General features: G+C 56.0%; 4 protein-coding genes across 4 annotated transcripts; 2 read left to right on the top strand and 2 right to left on the bottom strand.

Annotated features, from left to right (window-relative positions):
* Positions 1-352: 352 nt before the first annotated feature.
* Positions 353-2,771, top strand: PTSG_00852 (uncharacterized protein; the record flags this gene model as incomplete). Its single annotated transcript, XM_004998263.1, has 2 exons — positions 353-1,934; positions 1,987-2,771. 2 exons carry the CDS (start codon positions 353-355, stop codon positions 2,769-2,771), a joined length of 2,367 nt encoding a protein of 788 aa, XP_004998320.1.
* Positions 2,772-3,133: 362 nt separating this feature from the next.
* On the bottom strand, positions 3,134-7,961 carry PTSG_00851 (uncharacterized protein). The gene is made up of 12 exons (XM_004998262.1): positions 7,765-7,961; positions 7,553-7,648; positions 7,278-7,346; positions 7,044-7,109; positions 6,618-6,812; positions 6,238-6,333; positions 5,740-6,036; positions 5,398-5,538; positions 4,503-5,110; positions 4,326-4,401; positions 3,982-4,065; positions 3,134-3,835 (listed from the first exon to the last, which is right to left on the bottom strand). Exons 1-12 carry the CDS (start codon positions 7,807-7,809, stop codon positions 3,416-3,418), a joined length of 2,193 nt encoding a protein of 730 aa, XP_004998319.1. The 5' UTR covers positions 7,810-7,961; the 3' UTR covers positions 3,134-3,415.
* A 116-nt stretch (positions 7,962-8,077) lies between these two features.
* On the top strand, positions 8,078-9,522 carry PTSG_00850 (Yip1 domain family; the record flags this gene model as incomplete). Its single annotated transcript, XM_004998261.1, has 4 exons — positions 8,078-8,197; positions 8,369-8,595; positions 8,927-9,126; positions 9,326-9,522. 4 exons carry the CDS (start codon positions 8,078-8,080, stop codon positions 9,520-9,522), a joined length of 744 nt encoding a protein of 247 aa, XP_004998318.1.
* A 305-nt stretch (positions 9,523-9,827) lies between these two features.
* PTSG_00849 (uncharacterized protein) lies at positions 9,828-18,467 on the bottom strand. The gene is made up of 11 exons (XM_004998260.1): positions 18,024-18,467; positions 17,620-17,746; positions 17,207-17,332; positions 16,558-16,869; positions 16,154-16,251; positions 15,788-15,884; positions 15,426-15,582; positions 15,143-15,214; positions 13,437-14,896; positions 10,643-13,124; positions 9,828-10,328 (listed from the first exon to the last, which is right to left on the bottom strand). Exons 1-11 carry the CDS (start codon positions 18,122-18,124, stop codon positions 10,303-10,305), a joined length of 5,058 nt encoding a protein of 1,685 aa, XP_004998317.1. The 5' UTR covers positions 18,125-18,467; the 3' UTR covers positions 9,828-10,302.
* Positions 18,468-18,815: the final 348 nt, after the last annotated feature.

Raw genomic sequence — 18,815 nt, 5'->3', positions numbered from 1 at the left:
ATCACATCGCGCACATGTGCGCGTTATCTGAGACTGTGCGGGCGTACACCGATAACTGAGATCAAACGATGAGCCTGCGCCTGATTGATTGTGAGAAGAAGAGCGCCAGTCAATGCGTCGTCGACAAATCAGAGAGCAAGCGTCTGCAAAAGACTTCCGTTGAGATTCCCTTGCAATAAAAAAACGTGGCTGTCGTCCACTTTTCTATGTCACCTGGTTCATTCGTCTTGGTCATACGTCTGCATCACTCGACCACGCAACACAGCACAGCAGCAACACACACGCCGAGCACGCACACGCACGCATACAGACACGCAGTACCGCACAAGACCACACGACACACACATCGACCATGAGCAGTTCTGCTTCAGAGTGGGCACTGGTTGCTCAACGTCTCCTTGAACGACCGGCTCCTCACCAGGATCCTGACAACATGCGCATTGGGGTTCACTTGGACAGCACACTTGCTGCACGAGACACGGCGCGCACGTTCTTCAACTTGATGTTCACTTGTCGCGGGCTCTATCACGACCTGCCGTGGGCCATGCCCAAGTGGTGCCTGCCGGACGCCTTCGAGTACGCCCTTCCAGTCGCATACAATTGGCTCGACACATTCCAGCAAGACGTGTACCCGCTGTCTCGCCCAACTGAACCGACCCAAGCCAGAGACGACAGTGCTTTCGACATGACAGCGTGGCTGGAGGAGCGCTGCCTGGCCTATTCTTGGATCGGCGTGACATGGCGCAGCAGTTTGCCCTTTCTTCGTTCTCGACTGGCAGGTCCCCTGTCACAGACCCACGCTTTCTGGGACAAGTTTGCTCGCTGTGGCCGTGTCAATTTCATCAGCCTTTCGGAGTTGGAAGCATGGGCTGCCGCCATATCAACAGCAGCCACGGACAGTGCCTCGACAACATCGCTTCTCACCAGCACACCGACACCATGCACCCAGAACGCTTCTGTCGAAGGTGTCATGCATCAACGTGAACTGCAACAGCCCTCATCCACGCAGGACCAGGACCAGGACCAGGACCAGGACCAGGACCAGGACCAGGACCAGGACCAGGACCAGGACCAGCAACAGCACCAGGACCAGGACCAGGACCAGGACCAGGACCAGGACCAGGACCAGCAACAGCACCAGGACCAGCACCACCACCACCAGCACCACCACCACCAGGACCAGCACCAGGACCAGCACCAGCACCGGCAGCAGCAAGGACAACAGCAACAGCCTCCGCGACGACTGGCACTGTTCCAATTGACCGCAGCCATTCACAGCCAAGCAGAGGCAGACCGACTCCAAGCCCTGCAGTCAACCGTCCTGCACGGGTCTCACGGAGCATGGGTCACCTTGCAGTGTCACACGCATCTCCGTTCCCTGAGTTTGAGCAACATCAGCAAGCTGAACATTAGGGATTCCCCGATTGATCACGTGACGCTGCATGACATCGAGCAGCTGTACTGGGACAAGACCCAGGAACAAAGTACCATCAGGGGTGAATTGCGCAACGTGCAGAGGATGGAGCTCAAATGTCGTCGAAGGATTGCACCAACACACTCATGGATGCACATTCCCAACATCCAGGTGTGCTTCAACGGGGAGGACGTCGATGCTGCATCGCTGGCAACTCGAACACAACTCGCCCTTTATCAGGCTGACTGGGATGACACCTCACCAGTGAGAGTTGACGCCGATGATCTTGATGCTGCCAAGAAAGCAGAGCATGATCGCGTGATCTCCCTGGCGAGCGAGGTTTCGCTGAACCAATTGCCCCTGGAAGTCGACATGCTACGAGCAACAGTGGCCCGGCTTCGAGAAGTCGAAGCGTCAGGGCGGGTTCAGCTGCCGAACGCAATCGAGGTTTACGTGAGTTTTCTTGGGAGTGTGGATCCGATTGATGTTGTTGTGCCCGGGACGGCTGAAGTCTCTCACGGTCTTCGACAACGCGAGTGACGATTTGGTGGCTGGCTTTGAACATGCATCAGTCGCGCACTTCAACGTCGATCTTGATTTATATCTTCATTTGGAGGCATTGACGTCTCTGGAGACACGTGTCGACAGGCTGGAGCTTGCCCACCCCTCATTTCCTGAACGCTTGGGTGCCCTTAGCTATCTCGACTATCTCTCAGATGATATGTGCGTGTGCATCGAAGTGCTGGGGTCTCAAGTGGACATGCGCGTTCCTGCATGTGTGAACGAGCTGATCGTCGATTCATGTGCACATAGGCTGCGGACTGGTTTTGTGGTCAATGTGCCACGCGTGCGGATCGGACGTGAGTTTGGCTCCGAAATGAGTGTGTTGCGCGACGTCCATCTCCTTGCTGGTCGGCAGCGCCTGGAACTCCGGGGCTGCACGCTGGACGGCGAGGTCTTACGCTGCAATGAAGTGGACGTGCGCCGCTGCTTGGGGCGCTTGGCGGTGAGCTCGAGCGAGCGCGTGGATGCCGCCAACGCTATGGTGGGTGAGCCGACCGACAGCAACGGCAGCTCCAGCGAGCCGGGTTGTATCGTGCTGAAGCGCTTGCAAGACGTGACACACTGCAAGCTGGTCCACACAGTCATCAACGACTTCAGCTGTCTCCAACACATTCGGCGCCTTGTGCTCAGCAAGTGCAAGTTCGACGACGTGACACACCTGCCACCCGTCGCCTGCCTTGTGGTGCGCGACTGCTTCACTCGCGCTGGCGGTGCATGGCCCAACGTTACTTTCATCAACCGGCCGCTGGAAGCAATGACAGCCTGCCTCCTCGCAGGGAAGCGTATTCGTTGAATCTGACTGGATGAGACGAGGCTCAGTGTGTTTCAGTGCTGTGCTCGTTGGGTTGATGTTTCGTGGGAGGTGCGGTGAAGGAGAGGTTGGGATTTGGTGCGAGCGGGTCGATGCGTGTGTGCGTGAGTGTGTGAGTGCGTGTGTGCGTGGAAGGGGGATTTGTTGTACATGCTCGAGTGCAGTTGAGCGGAAGAAGATTGTGTATGCATGTGCTATGCATAGAGAGAGAGAGAGAGAGAGAGAGAGAGAGAGAGAGAGAGAGAGAGAGAGAGAGAGAGAGAGAGAGAGAGAGAGAGAGAGAGAGAGAGAGAGAGAGAGAGAGGGAGAGAGGTAGTGTGTGTGTGTGTGTGTGTGTGTGTGTGTGTGTGTGAGTGCGTCGTTCTGTTTGGACAAGAAATCAAAAAAGCGATATGCAACAGTTCATCTTTTCAAGTCCGTCACAGTCATCATCACAATGTCAAGGAAGACAGAGAGAAACGGAACGGTTACATGATACGGGTACAGTGTCCTAGGCATGATCTACGGTGGCATGTCTCGCATTGGTGAAGCAAGGACGCATGCCTGAGAAAAAGGCCACATACACATACGTATCAGCTGCTTGTCAACAATCAAAAGCAGGTGCCGCGAACACAGTCGCCCAACAATCAATCCATGTCAAACAGCAAATCATGTTGGAAGGCGAGCGGGGTTCTTGCGGTGGACGCAGGCTGGTCTTGCGGTTGTTGTTCTGGTGGTGCCGTGGATGGATCAAGACTCGCCGGCGACGCCGATGACACGTCTGCCACGTCTGACACGCCTGCTACTGCAGGTGTACGCGGTGTCTCAACGACGGTTGCACTCGGTGTCTCATGTGCACCGGGCGAATCGGCCTGCTTCATATCCAGGTCGATCTCTTTCGTGTTGTCTCGTTCGTCAATCGGCACCACGCCTGAATTGGTTGTGGCCATACTGCTGTCCTCCTCGTCCCCGCCAGTGTCGCAGCCACTGGTACTTGCACTCGTTACCGCGCGCTCGGCACTGGGCTCCGTCCAGGGGTCAGCCATGGCCTTGATATCCTGCTTTGTCTGCACGAGCAGCCAATCAAATGATGCAGCGACAGCCATGAACGACAGCCATGAACGACAGTTGAGCTGTTTCGACAGGCCAAGCATACAATGAAATCCAAACACACAAAGACGCACACCCGCACACACAAACGTGACAAACTCACGTTTTCCTCGGTGAAGAGGAGACGCTCGCGCAAGGTCTTTTCGTCATGACCGTACCGCACACGCTGCCACGAAATAGCGGGTGTCTGTTGAACAAGCAGTCATCCACAGGCACAAGAGACCGTGAGACAACGCACACAACTGAACAGTTATGGCAGCAATAACGAGGAAGAGGTAAAAGTTCGGGCAGGAGAAGACGGCACAACACAACAACAACAACAACAACAACAACAACAACAACAACAACAACAACAACAACAACAACAACAACAACAACAACAACAACAACAACAACAACTCAAACAACCAGCACTTAAACGACGGGTAAGATACACCGGGTCATCACCTTTGTGAGTTTGATAACGACATTCTCTGGCGAGACGTCACATGCGGGCTGATCCTCCTCGAAACACGAGTCAAACCTGCACCAAAAGCAACAAACAGTTATGTCAGCGCGCACCTGAATATGAACACGCACGAGCTTCAGGTGCCCTGCGCAAGTCAGATGTGAGCATGTCGTCACCTGAAGAGAAGAGGTGGTTGAGAGTCGCGGAGGGTCACGTCCAGGCCGTGGATGTCAATGCCAGTCGCAACCGTTGTCACGTGCTTGCAAGCACTCACATTGCTGCTGTTCAAACCGGCCTCATCAATGATGAGGCTCAGCTTGGTTGGTGTCTGCACAAACGTCACATGTGGTACGTGCTTGTTCACAGTGTTGTCTGCATTGTTTGCGGCGCTGTCGTTGGTGTCGCCGCTCATGCTGTTGTCGATACTGCTCTTGTTGTTGCTGCTGTCATCCTCACAGGCACCATCCACGTTCGCTGTATCTTGGGTTGCCGAGAGGGCAGAGGATGTGCTGTCTGGAGCGGCAGCATCCGCTGCCTTTCCGATGGAACTGTCGTCTCGGCTAACCTCAGTCACCGTGCCAAGCTGCTGCGGTTGCCCTTGCTTGTCATCAATCGTCCCTTTCTTCCCCTCCAGTGCGCGGCTCTGTGTCTCTGCAACACGGCCCAGCATCGGGTGGGGTGCCACCTGCGCGTCGTCGTCTTCGCCACCTCTGGTCGCCGGCAGAACAGGCAGCGTCACCGTCAGAATGCGCTTACTCTTGTCAAACTTGGCAGTGCCGTTCTCCTGCGTGGTGGTGGTGGTGGCGGCGGCGGTGGTGGCGGTGGTGGTGGTGGCGGCGGCGGTAATTGGGGCGCCAGTACGTGCGATTTCGTCATGCGTCAGCGGGTCGCCAATGGAACAAAACATCGTGATAAACCAAAAAGATACGCGGGTAGAAACGCAGACGTTACACACATATATACAGGCAAGTACACACATATACACACGCATACACACAAATACACACGCATGCAGGCAGAGACACACAGAAACACACTCACAAACACAGCCACACACGCGGTCAAGTGTACCTCGTCCACAGGAAATGAGAGCGGAAGTGAGAGGTCGTACGGGCCGTCAGGTGAGGAGAGGGCAAGCAGTCGCTCCTCTACATCAAGATCAACGCTGGCAGCAGACTTGCACTTGGGCAGCTCCACGCTCACGACAATCGCCTGAACGTGCAAAAACCAAATTGGGCAAGGGTGCAAGCAAGGAACAGGGTCAGCAACAAGCGGACATTGTGTCACGTTTCGTTTCGTTACACGTGCAACCGCCACCGCCTCGCAACAACACTCCTAGTTCCGTTGACCCTCCAGCACCACGATCACACGACCTCCACCACCACCTGACTCCACGCCCTCTCGGAGCAGCACCTCAGGACGGGTGGAGGTGCCGGCGTCAGGGGCGTCACGGACATCGCTCATATCAAACGCGCGGCGATACACAACACGGTGCGCGGGTGTCCTGTCATCGGGCTGCTTGGTGGACGAATCGTCCGTGTGCTTGTCTGTCTCCACTGCGGGTTTCTGTTTGGGCTGGTTCTGCTGGTGCTGCTTGGCCTGCTGGTGCTGCTTCTGTATCTGGGACTTGACGGCACCCACCACGTCCTCACCCGCCGCCGCATTCGAACCGCTGGCAGATGTGCGAATCACAGACCGGGACGGCATGCCCTGCACACGATCATGTCGCAGTCGTGGCAGTGGTTGTTGTCGTTGTTGTTGTCGTTGTTGTTGTTGTTGTTGTGGTGGTGGTGGTGATGATGGCGGTGGGACATGGGAAAGCGACGGCGCGTAAACCGAGTGTCACACACATGAAGTGAGACACTAGACAGGCACGCACATACGCACGAGCAACCCTACTTGTTTACGCACCTTGAACTTCATCTTGAGGTGCTTCTTGGTGGAGCGATCGAGCTTGTGGTAGGAGAAGCGCTGCTCAATGCCGTCAAACGCGGTGCCCACCACCATCTGAAGCAAAGCAGGACGTCGTGGTGCTGACATGTGTGAGTGCCAACACTCGTGCACAGGAGTACGAACACAAGGACACGAGCACGCTAGAACGCACGCAGGCGCCCACCGGCCAGCAAAGGAACATGCCACGCGAACAAACAAGTAGAGGAACTCCACAAAACCGCACACACACACAACAAAAAGAAAACACCGCACACACACACACACACAACAAAACAAAAACCCCGCACACACACAGACATCGTACACACACACATAATCACACACTCGCACGCACTGACCTCCTTGAAGCGGGCGTCCATGTTGGCAAGTCGCAATGCCTGTGGATGAAACACGACGTCGTACACGATGCACGTGTTGCCTGCCTTGTCCAGGTCTTCGCGGTGCTTGGTGATGCTGTGTGGTAGGGACCAGCGCACTCCGCGCTTGCTGCCTTCGGTCGCTGTCGTCGACGTCGGCTTGTCAATCACCTCCGACTGCGCATATCCGGGACCATGCAGGTGCGCGCGTGTGTATGTGTATGTGTGAGTGTGTGAGTGTGTGTATGTGCGAATGGGTATGTGGGTGGGTGCGAACGAGAGTGGGTTGGTTCAGGTGCGCGTGTGTGCAATTGAAGGTGCGCGTATTTGTGCGTGATGTTTGAAAGAAAGCACGTTGCGTGTGTATGGTGACAAGCAGTGCATTCATGGTTTCACATTTGTCAGTACCTGGCAAATGTTCATGAAGACTTTGGTGTCAGAGTCCTTGAGCTTGCTCTTGACCACGAACCCGGGCTGCGAACATCAAGCAAGTCGTTTAATGGTCAACCAGAACTTTACACTTGATGTCACCAGCACACACACACACGCACACGCACAAGAGGCATACACACAAACATACATACACACATACATACATACATACATACATACATACATACATACATACATACACATACAAACCTCGGGGTTGATGAACTTGACATCGTTGCCTTGCATGGCCTCCATCTGTCGCAGCTCCTCCTCATATCGCTGTCATTTATAGCAAGGAAGAAGTGAGCTGGAAGGCACACGCACACACACACACACACACGCAAGGACACATACACACACACGCACGCACACACACGCACACACGCACGCACACACACACACACACACACACACACACGGGTCATCACAATCAAAGCAGGGTTTTCCGATGAACACCATCGCCAACACGGCATGATATTGTCAACCTTGCGGTTCTCCGGGTTTGAAATCTCCTCGGCATACTCGGCCAGCAGCTTGCGGAAGTTTTCGTCCTTCATGGCATTGCCAATCGCCTCCAGCTCCTGCAATGGACCACAGGCATGACTGTAAGCGAAATGCAACAAGAATGAATGCAGCTTTTCCTTCGCGGAACGTGACGCTGTGATGTGACGTTGTCTGCCCAGGCACGACCACTCACCTCTGCCGTTGGCACAAACTCCTTGTCATCACTGGTGGTCGCCATCGCTTCGTTGCTATGTGTGTGTGTGTGAGTGAGTGCGTGTGTGTGTGTATGTGCGTGTGTGTGTGTGTGTATGTGTGTGTGTGTGTGCGTGTGCGTGTGTATGTGTGTTGGCAGAGTTGGTCGTCAATGCTTCGCGGCGGTTACGTAAGAAAATTAACACACACACCAACAAATGTTCACAACTTCACTTTGCCTGATGAGGAAGGAAAGCGACTTTGCTTGCTTCTCATCTGTCTTCTTTTGTGCTCAAGCCAACCATCCACGAACGATGATGAACAGTACGAGTAGCGGCGGCGGAACGGATGATGTCTCCTTGCCGATGGAGGGCATGGAAGAAATGGAGGGCGTGCTGTCGGGCAACATTGACATGTCAACCTCAGAGTCACAGGTAATGCAAGCGGTCATGCTTCCAATGGCATGGTGGTCTTGTTGTGCATGAAACCAAAGGAGCTGGTGTTCTTGCGTGCTTGCGCAGCAAGTGCTTGTTGATCCTGTGCTGCCGTGCCATGCGTGCCTTCTGACTGGCCACGCTTTCTATTGCTCTGTGTCACATACACAGGACACGCTGGACGAGCCTGTGTGGGACACGCTGAAGCGAGACTTGGGGCAGATCATCAACAAGTTCACGCATGTGATTGTGCCGAGGAAGGGAAACCGTGAGCTGCTGCGGAATTGGGACCTGTGGGGACCAATGGGCCTCACCATGACACTTGCTCTGCTACTTCGAGAAACCGCAAAGGAAGACCAACGAACAGAGGTGTTTACAGGCACCTTCTTCATCATCTGGTGCGTCTTCTGTTGGATGCAAAGAATGCATTGCGTCTCGCCATATCGTGAGGCAGGACCATGTTAGGCACCATGCAACTGTGCGCCCGTGGGTGTGCGTATGTGCGTGTGTGTATGTGCGTGTGCGTGAGTGTACATATACGTGCACGTGCGTGGTTGCATGTCAACATTCATGCGTGCGTGAATGTGTGAATATGCTGCAAAACTGACTGTATGTCCTGCACATCCATAACCGCACCAGCTTACAAAGGCGCCATGTTCCCTGCTGCTTCGTGTGCTCTCTATCTCCCTCCTCTCCCTGCCTCCCTCTGTCTTTCTCTCATGTGTGCAGTGCTGGGTCGGCGATTGTGACTGTGAACAACCAGCTGTTGGGTGGCACTCTGTCCATTTTCCAGGGCATGTGTGTGCTTGGGTATTGCATGTTCCCGCTTGTTTGTGCATGCATTCTTCTTCGCTTCGTGGGTTATCTCACCACCCACCTCGCCGTTCGCTTCGTTGTTGCTGGCCTCGGCCTCGCGTGGAGTATATACGGTGTGTATTTGTGTGTGTATGTTGTGCGTTGTGCGTTGTATGCTGTGCGTTGTGCGTTGTGCGTTGTGCGTTGTGCGTTGTGCGTGCACGGGTACCTTGCACCATGCACCTTTGATGTGCGCACTTCTTTACCCATTGCAGCCCCACCTCAATTCTTCGTTTCAACCCCCCCCCCCACCATCACCATCACCATCACCAGCGAGTGTTGGCTTCGTTGCTGCCAGCAGTCCCGTTGCTCGCCGCGCCCTTGTTGTGTATCCAATCGTGCTCTACTACGTCTTCATCGCGTGGCTCATCCTCAACGACGTGGGCGGTGCGCCATCTGCATCCCCGCCATCGCCGACCACCGCAACACCTCAACCACCACCAGCAACCACGACACAAGCGCCCGCGTGACCCCTTTGCAGCACTCAGGCTTAGGATTGAACTGAACGCGCGTGTGTGAACGTGTGAACGTGTGTGTTGTTGTTGTTGTTGTTGTTGTTGTTGTTGTTGTTGTTGTTGTTGTTGTTGTTGTTGTTGTTGTTGTTGTTGTTGTTGTTGTTGTTGTTGTTGTTGTTGTTGTTGTTGTTGTTGTTGTTGTTGTTGTTGTTGTTGTGCATAAAGTTACGGGTGCGCGCGTATGTGCATGCGTGCATGTGCATCGCACACATTGTTGAATGAAACAAGAAGGGCGGTTTCCTGTTACCACAAACCGCGTCTTGTCCTTGCAATGAACATGTATTTGCCACACATTGGCAACTGTCGAAACGACATCTCAGTACACAAACAACTGAAGTCAACAGAAACACAATGACATAAAAGTGGGAAGCAGGAAGCAAGCAATGCAGACCAGGCACGCGTAATGTAACAAATCAGAATCAAGGCATCCAGCAATCAAACGTGCGTGCGCGTCTGAAACTCAAAAGTTGCCAACGTTGTTTGCACGTTGTCGTCAGCGTCAACGGCAAAAAGAATGAGACGCAAAAGGTGAAGAATGAAAGGAGAGGGAAGCAAGAAAGCAGAGAGGAAGCTAGCAATTTACCGCACATGGAATAGTTGTCAACAGGCCACAAAACAGTGTAACGAGCAACAAAGTTGGGGTGCGCATCATGTCACATGTGCACACGCGCGACCAGCCCCACTGTCACTGTCACGGACGACGACAATGCAGTGAATTCATTCATGACACTCATCTCAGTCCCATTCATCATCCGAAGCATCTGCAGTTGTTGGAGCAGCACGTACAAGAAGCGGAAACGGGGTGAGTGGCGAGAGATTGAGCGGAGATCATCACGCACGCACACACGCACGCACGCACGCACGCACGCACGCACGCACGCACACACACACGCACACACACACACAAAACCACCAAATACACACAACACACAAAACAACAACACACACAACACACACACACATACACACAAAACAACAACAACACACAAAACAACAACAACAAAACACACACACACACACTGACACGCTACACGACCGCCACAGCCCAAAGCCAAAGCAAGCATGCGTCCCCCACCTGACTCATCGGAGATGACCTGGCGCCGGGCGTCCATCGCAGATGCGAGCATATCCATCAGCGTGTTCTTCGGGCTCGCACACAGCGCGGGCCGCGGCTTCGTCTTCACCTTGCGCAATGTCGCCTTTCCGCGCCCAAGACCACCAAGTGACGCCAGCAGCGCTGTGCGCGGATCGAGTTGCACACCACGGACAGGCGCCGCACCATCACCATCACCATCGCCGTCGCTCTCACCGTCACCGCTCTCGCCACCGCTGTCGCTGGCGTCCACCTTCTTCAGCCCAGTCTTGTCGAACTTGCGGAGTGCGCTCAGCAGCGAATCACGCGGATCTGCCGCCGCCGCCTTGTGGTGGGCGTTGACCTCCACTTTCCTCAGGCTGTCGCGTGCACTGGCGTTCTGAATGGCCTTGAGCAGGTTGGAGCGCGGATCCTGTGGCCGTTCGATAGGCTCCGCCTTGCGCAGCGCCGCCTTATCCGCTTTTCTGATGGCGGCAAGCAGTGCGTCGCGTGGCTCCTCCTCCTTTGGCGGTGGTGGTGGCGGCGGCGCCAACAGCGCGTTCTTCTTCGCGTTGCGAATGGCAGACAGCAGGTCATCGCGTGCGTCGTGCTTGCGGTTGGCGTTCACTTCGCTCGCGTCCACCTTGTGCAGCCGCGCAAGCGGATCGCTGCTCTGCAGAGCACTCAACAGCTGCTGCTGCTCGCTCGTTGGCGTGGGCAACGCTGGCGCCTCCGGCACAGGTGGCGGCGGCGGTGGTGGTGGTGGTGCACCACGACCAGCAGAACGGCCATCACGATCGCCGTCATCGTCATCATCGCCAACAGCATGGTCTTGGCTCTTCCCCGCCACGCGCGTTGGCGATTGTGGCTCAATTGGGAGACTCGTGAGTGACCCCTGATACGCACGCACGGGCCCGCTTCCAAGTGACGGTGGCGGTGGTGGCAGGTCATCTGAGTCATTCAGGCTGCTTGCTGTCCGGCTGCCTCTGTTGCTCGCCACGTCCACAGCAGCACCACCCATCGTTGCCGTTGCTGGTGTTGCCGCTGGCGATGATGACGATGCGAGTTGTGCTGATGGCGTGTCCTCCTGGAGAAGAAGGTCAACGGGCGGTGGCGGCAGCGCGGTTGCAACATCTTCACTCACCACCGCCGTCGATGCGCCTGTTACGCCAGCAACATCTGCTGTGGTTGCTGGCGTTGGGATAGAAGTGGACACCATTTCCTCTGGTGGTGGGGGAAGGTTTGCCTCCATCTCAGGCGGCGGCGGCGGCAGCACATCAACGTCAACACCAACATCAACACCAGCATCAACGCCAGGCGATGGTGTGGTGTGGTCTGCTTCCTCTTGCTCCTCTCCTGCTTCCAGTGTTGGTGGAAGTGGTGGTGGCGGCAAATCAAACACGCTGTCCCGCTGCTGCTGCTGCTGCTGCTGCTGCTGCTGCTGCTGTTGCTGCTCCTCGCTCTCCTCAGCGAGACTCGGCAGGATGCCAGCCTGTGCGCTCGCCTTTTGTGCGGCCTTCATGCCCTTCTTCGTCCTGGGCGCGGGCTTGGCGGACACACCCGGTGGTGGTGGCGGCGGCAGTGCGTCGTCCTCAGCCGACGACCAGGTGCGCTGCTGGCGATGATGCGCATCACCCAGGCTCTCCGAGCTCGACTGGTGCTGCTGGTGAATGGAGGAGATGGAGGCCTGGCTGAAGCGTTTCGGTGCGACCGGTGGCGGCACTGCCAGCTTCTTCCCACTCGAGCGCGAAGACACCGACGCGTTCCGCGTTGACGCTGCGGTTGATGTGGAGATGGAGGATGAGGATGAGGGCTCTGCTGTTGGTGGTGGCGGCGGTGGCGGCAGCACGGCACTCTCCTCGCTGCTGGGATCGCTGTCGTCACTGCGCTCACCATCAGCGCCGTGCGGGAGAATGGTCAGGTAGTCGCTGTCCGTGGACACACGCGAGTCTCTGCGCTCCTGTGCGTTGCTGCTGCTGCTGATGTTGGCCTGTGCGCACGCGCTTGCATCAGATGCGCTCCACTCATCGTCGCCACCATCAAACACGGAGGGAATGCCCTCCTGTGCAGCAAGTGCGCCCAGCATAACGGCGTGGTACGGCAGTTCCATCTGCGACGGCGCCTTGTGTGGCGCCAGCATGGATGGATCCAGGTCATCCTCATCAAAGAAGTCCTTTCCAAACTCCTCCATCTCGTGAGTGGAAGGCGCGGTTGCTGGTGCCGGTGCTGTTGTCGTGTCGATTGCTTCGCTGCTGTACTGCTGTGGCGGCGGGATTGGCGGCGGCGGCAGCACGCCAAACTCGTCATCGTGCATGTGAGCATGGGCGCGACCAACGTCAGCACTGCGGTCAGGGGTGGATGCCGTGGATGTGCCTGAGAGCACGGGTGCAGGCGGGCAGGTGGGCGGAAGAGGCAATTCTTCGTTGGGCAGCGTGTCCACATCAATACTGGTGTTGCTGAATGCAGAGCCGGCGCGAACTAGCACCTGAATGTGTGGAGCAAGTGGCAAGTGGGAGAAATGGTGTATGTGTGTGCGTGTGTGTGTGTGAGAAAACACGACCATACACTTGAGTGAGATCGACGGAGAGAAAGAGCGACTGGTCCAATACTCATGGCGAGCAGTAATTCGAGGCACAAGAGGAATGATGCTTCCTGGAGCACGAAAAGAACACATTGGCAAACACACAACAAACACAGGGCAAACATGCACACACAAGGCAAGCATGCACACACAAGGCAATCATGCAAACATGTTCAAACTCACACACAACAATACACATGAGCAGGCCAACCAGACCTTCTTTGTCTGCGATGATGTCGTCTTCGGCGATGTCGGTGGTGGTGGGCGTGGCGGTGGTGCTCGCGCATCTGCAAGCTTGAATCTGCTCGCCAGCTGCTGTCTCAATTCATCCACGGGGCTGGTTGGCACGGCGCCTGGCGCAGATACTGCCTGCTTGCTCTGTTGTCGCTGCTTTGGGGGTTCAGGTCGAGGTGGTGGCGGGCGCGATTGTGGTGTGGACGGCGCAGTCGTGGCGGCGGGCTGCGGCGGTGCCTCCACGTGCGGCCTTCGTCGCAGTGGCGACGTTGGCCTTGATGGTGGTGCAGATGTGCGAGGGCTCGTGGGCCCACTCGCACTGCCCTCTTTCGAAGACACCACGGCCGCCGCTGCTGCTGCCGCTGCTGCTGTTGCGATGGATGGGATGGACGCGGGCGATTTGCGTGGCGAGGACGGTCGGGACGGGGGCCGGGACATGGGGGAATTGCGACGCGACGCACTGCGCGATGCTGCTCCTGAGGACGGAGTGCCCTCGCTGTGATGTGCTTGCACGCCGACGTTGTTGGAGGAGCCCGCGCGTCGCACCATGGGTGGTGACGGCGCCAGCTTGGCGTGTTGCACCGCGGACGCAACACCACCCATCCCATTGCTGTCGTTGGAGGCTGCACTTGATCGGCCAACTCGCCCCACTAGCTGTTGCTGTTGCTGTTGCTGTTGTGAGGCGCGTGCACTGCTGCCTGTGCTGGCGGCAGTGCACGCTGCGTCCATACCGATGCCCATGCTGCCTGTGCTTGAGCGGCTCGTGCGCCGGCCTTGCGGTGACGATGATGACGGCGGTGGCGCTGGCGCTTTTCTCCGGCGCCGCTCAAGTCCTTCCTCAAGGAGAACCGGTCCGGAAATGTCTGCGCGCTTGATGTTTCCGTCCACGTCAAACTTGACAGGTGTGCGTGATGGGCGGCGGCCCCGCACGGTGCCAGCCCGGCGCATGTTGCGGGCAGGCTGGAACGCGGCCTGGAGCTCCGTCATGGACCAGGTGAGCATCTTGGCGGGCCCGCCGTTGTGATCAACAATGTCCATGATGCATTGGCGCTGCTGTGCGTCGCGCAGCATGTGCTCCACGCGCGCCTTTGTGAAGAGGGCGGTCCATCCGTCCGGCATGCGCGGGTCTGCAATCGAAACGCCCTCAGCCAACAGTGACGTCACCCGCTGCATTTCAGCACGCGACACGGTGTCTACGCCGAGATTGCGTGATGTGCTCTGCAGCGTTGGCGCCGAGATCTCAATCTTGCGCCGAGCTGGCGTCGTTGTTCCTGCTCCGGCCGCTGCTGCTGCTGCTGTCGTTGCTGTTGTTGTTGTCGCTGTTGCTACTGCGGCGGGGCTGGCGGGCATGCTTGATGGCGGCGTGTGCTGCAGCGTTGACATGAGCGACGTGTTGGACACGGACGAGGTTGTGCTCGTGCGCCGATCGCGAGGAGACCCGCCTGCAGCGGAGACAGCGAGCAGGAGGAGGAGGAGGAGAACAGGAGGAGGAGGAGGAAGAGGAGGAGGAGGAGGAGGGGGAACGTGATTACGTTTGATGGAGGTGATGTATGGGTGAGTCGATGAGCGTGAGTGGGTGCATGGGCATGAGTGGCGTGAGAGGTAACGGGAAGGAGGGACACCGTGGGGTATACATACTAGCGTCATTGTTCATGCAACAGGAACACGTATGAACCTCAATGACGCACCTCGCTTTGTGCCCTTGCTGTGCTTTTTCATCACGACGTGGATCTTCGTCTTCTTCACCTGAGCAACGGTGCCTGCAACATCGTGTGTACGTGGGTATCCGTGTTAGTGGGGGGATTGGTGGTGACGAATAGCTGTGTAAGGAATGAAGCTTCGCAAACACACACACACAGAGACACAGAGACACAGAGACACACACACAGAGACACACAGAGACACACACAGACACACAGAGACACACAGAGACACAGACACACACACAGACACACACAGACACACACACACCTTTCATGCTGAGTGGACGGCGGCCGCTTGCGTTCTCTGCGAGGATGATGGATCCAACATCCAGCCCACGCTTGTCTGCGATGTAGAAGAGGAGTTCACCCATGCTCATCTGCGCAGGAACTTTCACCATCGTCTGACCCTTGTCTGGCAATTGCACCTGCGATGGTAGGAGGAGCGTGCGTGAGTGAGTGGGTACGTGCATGCGACCGTGGGCAATTGTGCAAAAATGAGGCGAGGGGTGGACGCAAAGCGTACACACTCTGTAATTTTGCACGACATAACACCTGCACACACATACGCATGCATGCACATACACATACACATATACACATGCACACACCTACACATACACAAACACACACCTCGAAGAAGACGTCGCTGGACGATTTTGCCGGGGAATGTCCGGATGCGGCGTGGGCGGACAAGAGATGCATTGCTGCTGCCTTGTCCTTCTTTGTGCTGTACACACGTGTTCGCAAGTGTAACAAGGTACATGCACGCATGTCCATGAGGATGAACAAGCATAAAACTGCATCGCGAACAGCAACTGCATTGTGAACGGTGACATGCATCTCGCTTGCAAAACACACACACACACACACACACACACGCACACACGCACACACACACACGCACACACACACACACACGCACACACGCACACACACACACACACATACATACGCACACACACACACACGCACACACACACACGCACACACACACACCTGACGATTTGTGTGAGGTCGACCATTTCAATCTCCTTGACCTTCAGGTCTCCAACCTGCACGCGCTCAAGCTCAGCAGCAGGGATGAACTCAGAACTCTGTACGGCGGGTGGGGTGGATAGTATGGGGTTGCAAGGTGAAGAGGGGAGTGTAGGAGAAGAATGGGGAAGTGAGTGACACAACAAGACTGAGCAGCGCCGCCAAGACCATGTCACCACACACACACACACACACACACACACACACACACACACACACACACACACACACACACACACACACACACACACACACACACACACACACACACACACACACACACACACACAGAGCAAGAACACGAGCAACGTGTCCCGCTTCCACCATCTCGCGTCACATGTCCACAGGAAATGTTGTTGTCTCACCGAAGCGAGCTTGAGACCCATGGTCTTTGAGTCGAGTTTGCGCTTGTCGCAAATTGAGACAAGGAGCTCCTGCAAGGTTTGGGATGGTTCAGCGAGGGTCATAGTGGTCTGCTTTGAGGGCAGGTTCACCCGGACCATGACCTTGCCCTGGTTCTTGGGCTTTGCAGACTTGTCCACTAGGATTTGGAACGCTTGTGTCTTCTGTCCGGTTCTGTTGAGATGCAGGAGGCGGTGACGGGTCTCGGCGTCTCGAAGTCGCTCCTCCTGCCGCTGTTTTGCCGTCCTGATGCCCTCCTGCATCTGCTCTTGCAGCTGTGGATGCAGCCACATGTGTGAGTGTGTGAGTGTGAGTGTGTGAGTGTGTGAGTGTGTGAGTGTGAGTGTGTGAGTGTGTGAGTGTGTGTGTGTGAGTGCGAGTGTGCGAGTGTGTGTGTGTGTGTAAGTGTAAGTGTAAGAGAGTGTGAGTGTGTGCGAGTGTGTGTGTGTGTGTGTGCGTGTGTGGGCGTGTGAGGGAGGGAGGAAGTGCGCGCGCGCGTGAGCGTGAGCATGAACTGTTGCCTTGCCTTGCAGCGCAGAAAGTTGGACAACAAGGATTGCTACGTAATGCAAGTGCACGTGTTTGTGTTTGTGTGTGTGTTGCTTGGCGAACCTTTGTGAGCTGCTGTGAGGAGGCAAGTTGTGCGCCGTAGCTGAGACATGAGCCCTTGGCGTGCCATTGCAAGAACGTGTCCTTGGTGCGCTTGATCTTCGTCTCTGCCGTGATCTTCAAGTTGAGCTGTTGCAGGAGGTGGGAAGTGCAAAGGCGATGAGAGGCGTGTGCGTGCATGTGCGTGTTGATGTGTGCGTGTGTGTGTGTGTGGGGGGGGGGGGAGAAAGTCAGAAGGACACACAAATTGAGAGCTGACATGCGCGTAGCAACTGAAACATTATCCAATAAAACCAGGGACTTCCACACGAACACAAAGACACACACACGCACAGACAAACATATACACAAAGACACACACACAGACACACAGACACACACAGACACACAGACACACACACCAGTTGTGGTCTCACCTCACGGCCGGATTTGCCGGACGAGACGAGGCGGTATGGGCTCTCGGTTGATTCCGGGGTCACCCTCAATTCCAGCGTGATGTATCCGTCAGTCAGCTCACGCCAGCCTTCAGGGTCACCTTGCATGCTGCACACGAACAGAGCAGAGCAAAAGCAATGCAGAGAGTGGGAGTGGGAGTGGGAGTTTGTGAGTAGATGGAAGAGGAGGGCGTGTGTTCATGTGTGAGAGTTTGTGAGTGTGATCACTTGTGACGTGTGTGCGTGTGATCACTTGTGACGTGTGTGTGTGTGATCGCTTGTGACCTGTGTGCGTGTGAGCTAGCACCGCTTTCGCCTTGCTGATCTCACCTCCGCAACACACACACACACACACACACACACACACACACACACCGGGTACGCACCAGCTGTAGACGGCGCAGATGTATCGGCCGCATATCTCTGGTGGACCTGCGGTGTTGTGCTCAACGCCGAAGTTGCTTCCGATGGAAGCGGCGATGCTCATGTCTGCTGCGTTTCTTTGCTTTCGTTCTTGCTTGCTTCTCGGCGTTTGTCTTGAACACCAGCTCAATGGACTCACCTCACCAACAAGACCAGCTCACCAGCTGCTGTCACTCACGCAGTCAGTCAGCCCAGCCCGTCTTCGTCTTCGTCTTCGTCTTCCTTGTCCCTCCTTATCTCAACAACTCGGCAACACGGCAGGTAGGGTGCTCTGGCTGCTCCCTGCTTGCATCCACTCACTCCTCTTTGCTTGCTGCCTGCTGTCGATAAGTTCTCTCGCTGCTGTCGTGGCGATGTGATGATTGTGACAACCAAACCCACCAACAAGCAGCCGACCGCAACAAGCAAACACCACCCCTCACTCAACAAGCACGCATTGTTGTGTGGCAGGCTGCTGTGGCACACAGGCACCCCCACCCCAAAACAGACCAACAAAACCGCGCACTGGAATGCCATGTCCTGCTGTTCGCGGCACCGTTTCAAATTGCTTCGCAGGCCTCCCGTCCATTTCCCGTTCGTCAGGCCAATCGAACGAAAAGTGCTGACTCAGCAACAGACATCAAAACGGTGTGAGGAAGGACGAGCAAGCGAACAAGCAAAATACAGGTCACGCATGGTTATAGTGCCGTCGGGTGAAGTGGCAAACGAGCTAAAGTGACCCTAACTTCAGGAAACAGTCACTTACATGTTTATAG

Source organism: Salpingoeca rosetta (assembly GCF_000188695.1).
Source record: "Salpingoeca rosetta unplaced genomic scaffold supercont1.2, whole genome shotgun sequence".
Classification (NCBI taxonomy): Eukaryota; class Choanoflagellata; order Craspedida; family Salpingoecidae; genus Salpingoeca; species Salpingoeca rosetta.
Note: the sequence above shows the minus strand (reverse complement) of the source record. Positions and strands in the feature narration are given on the sequence as shown.

Bases quoted from the DNA above. Each gene is read 5' to 3' on its own strand.
- PTSG_00851 (XM_004998262.1), bottom strand. From the start codon at position 7,809: ATGGCGACCACCAGTGATGACAAGGAGTTTGTGCCAACGGCAGAG. The intron at 6,813-7,043 runs GTACTGACAAAT...GGATATGCGCAG, and splicing joins TCTTCATGAACATTTGCCAG to TCGGAGGTGATTGACAAGCC. The intron at 3,836-3,981 runs GTGAGTTTGTCA...CTGCTCGTGCAG, and splicing joins TCCTCTTCACCGAGGAAAAC to ACAAAGCAGGATATCAAGGC.
- PTSG_00849 (XM_004998260.1), bottom strand. From the start codon at position 18,124: ATGAGCATCGCCGCTTCCATCGGAAGCAACTTCGGCGTTGAGCACAAC. The intron at 15,215-15,425 runs GTGTGTGTGTGT...ACGATGTTGCAG, and splicing joins CCGTCCACTCAGCATGAAAG to GCACCGTTGCTCAGGTGAAG. The intron at 14,897-15,142 runs GTGCGTCATTGA...TCTCCGCTGCAG, and splicing joins CAGCAAGGGCACAAAGCGAG to GCGGGTCTCCTCGCGATCGG.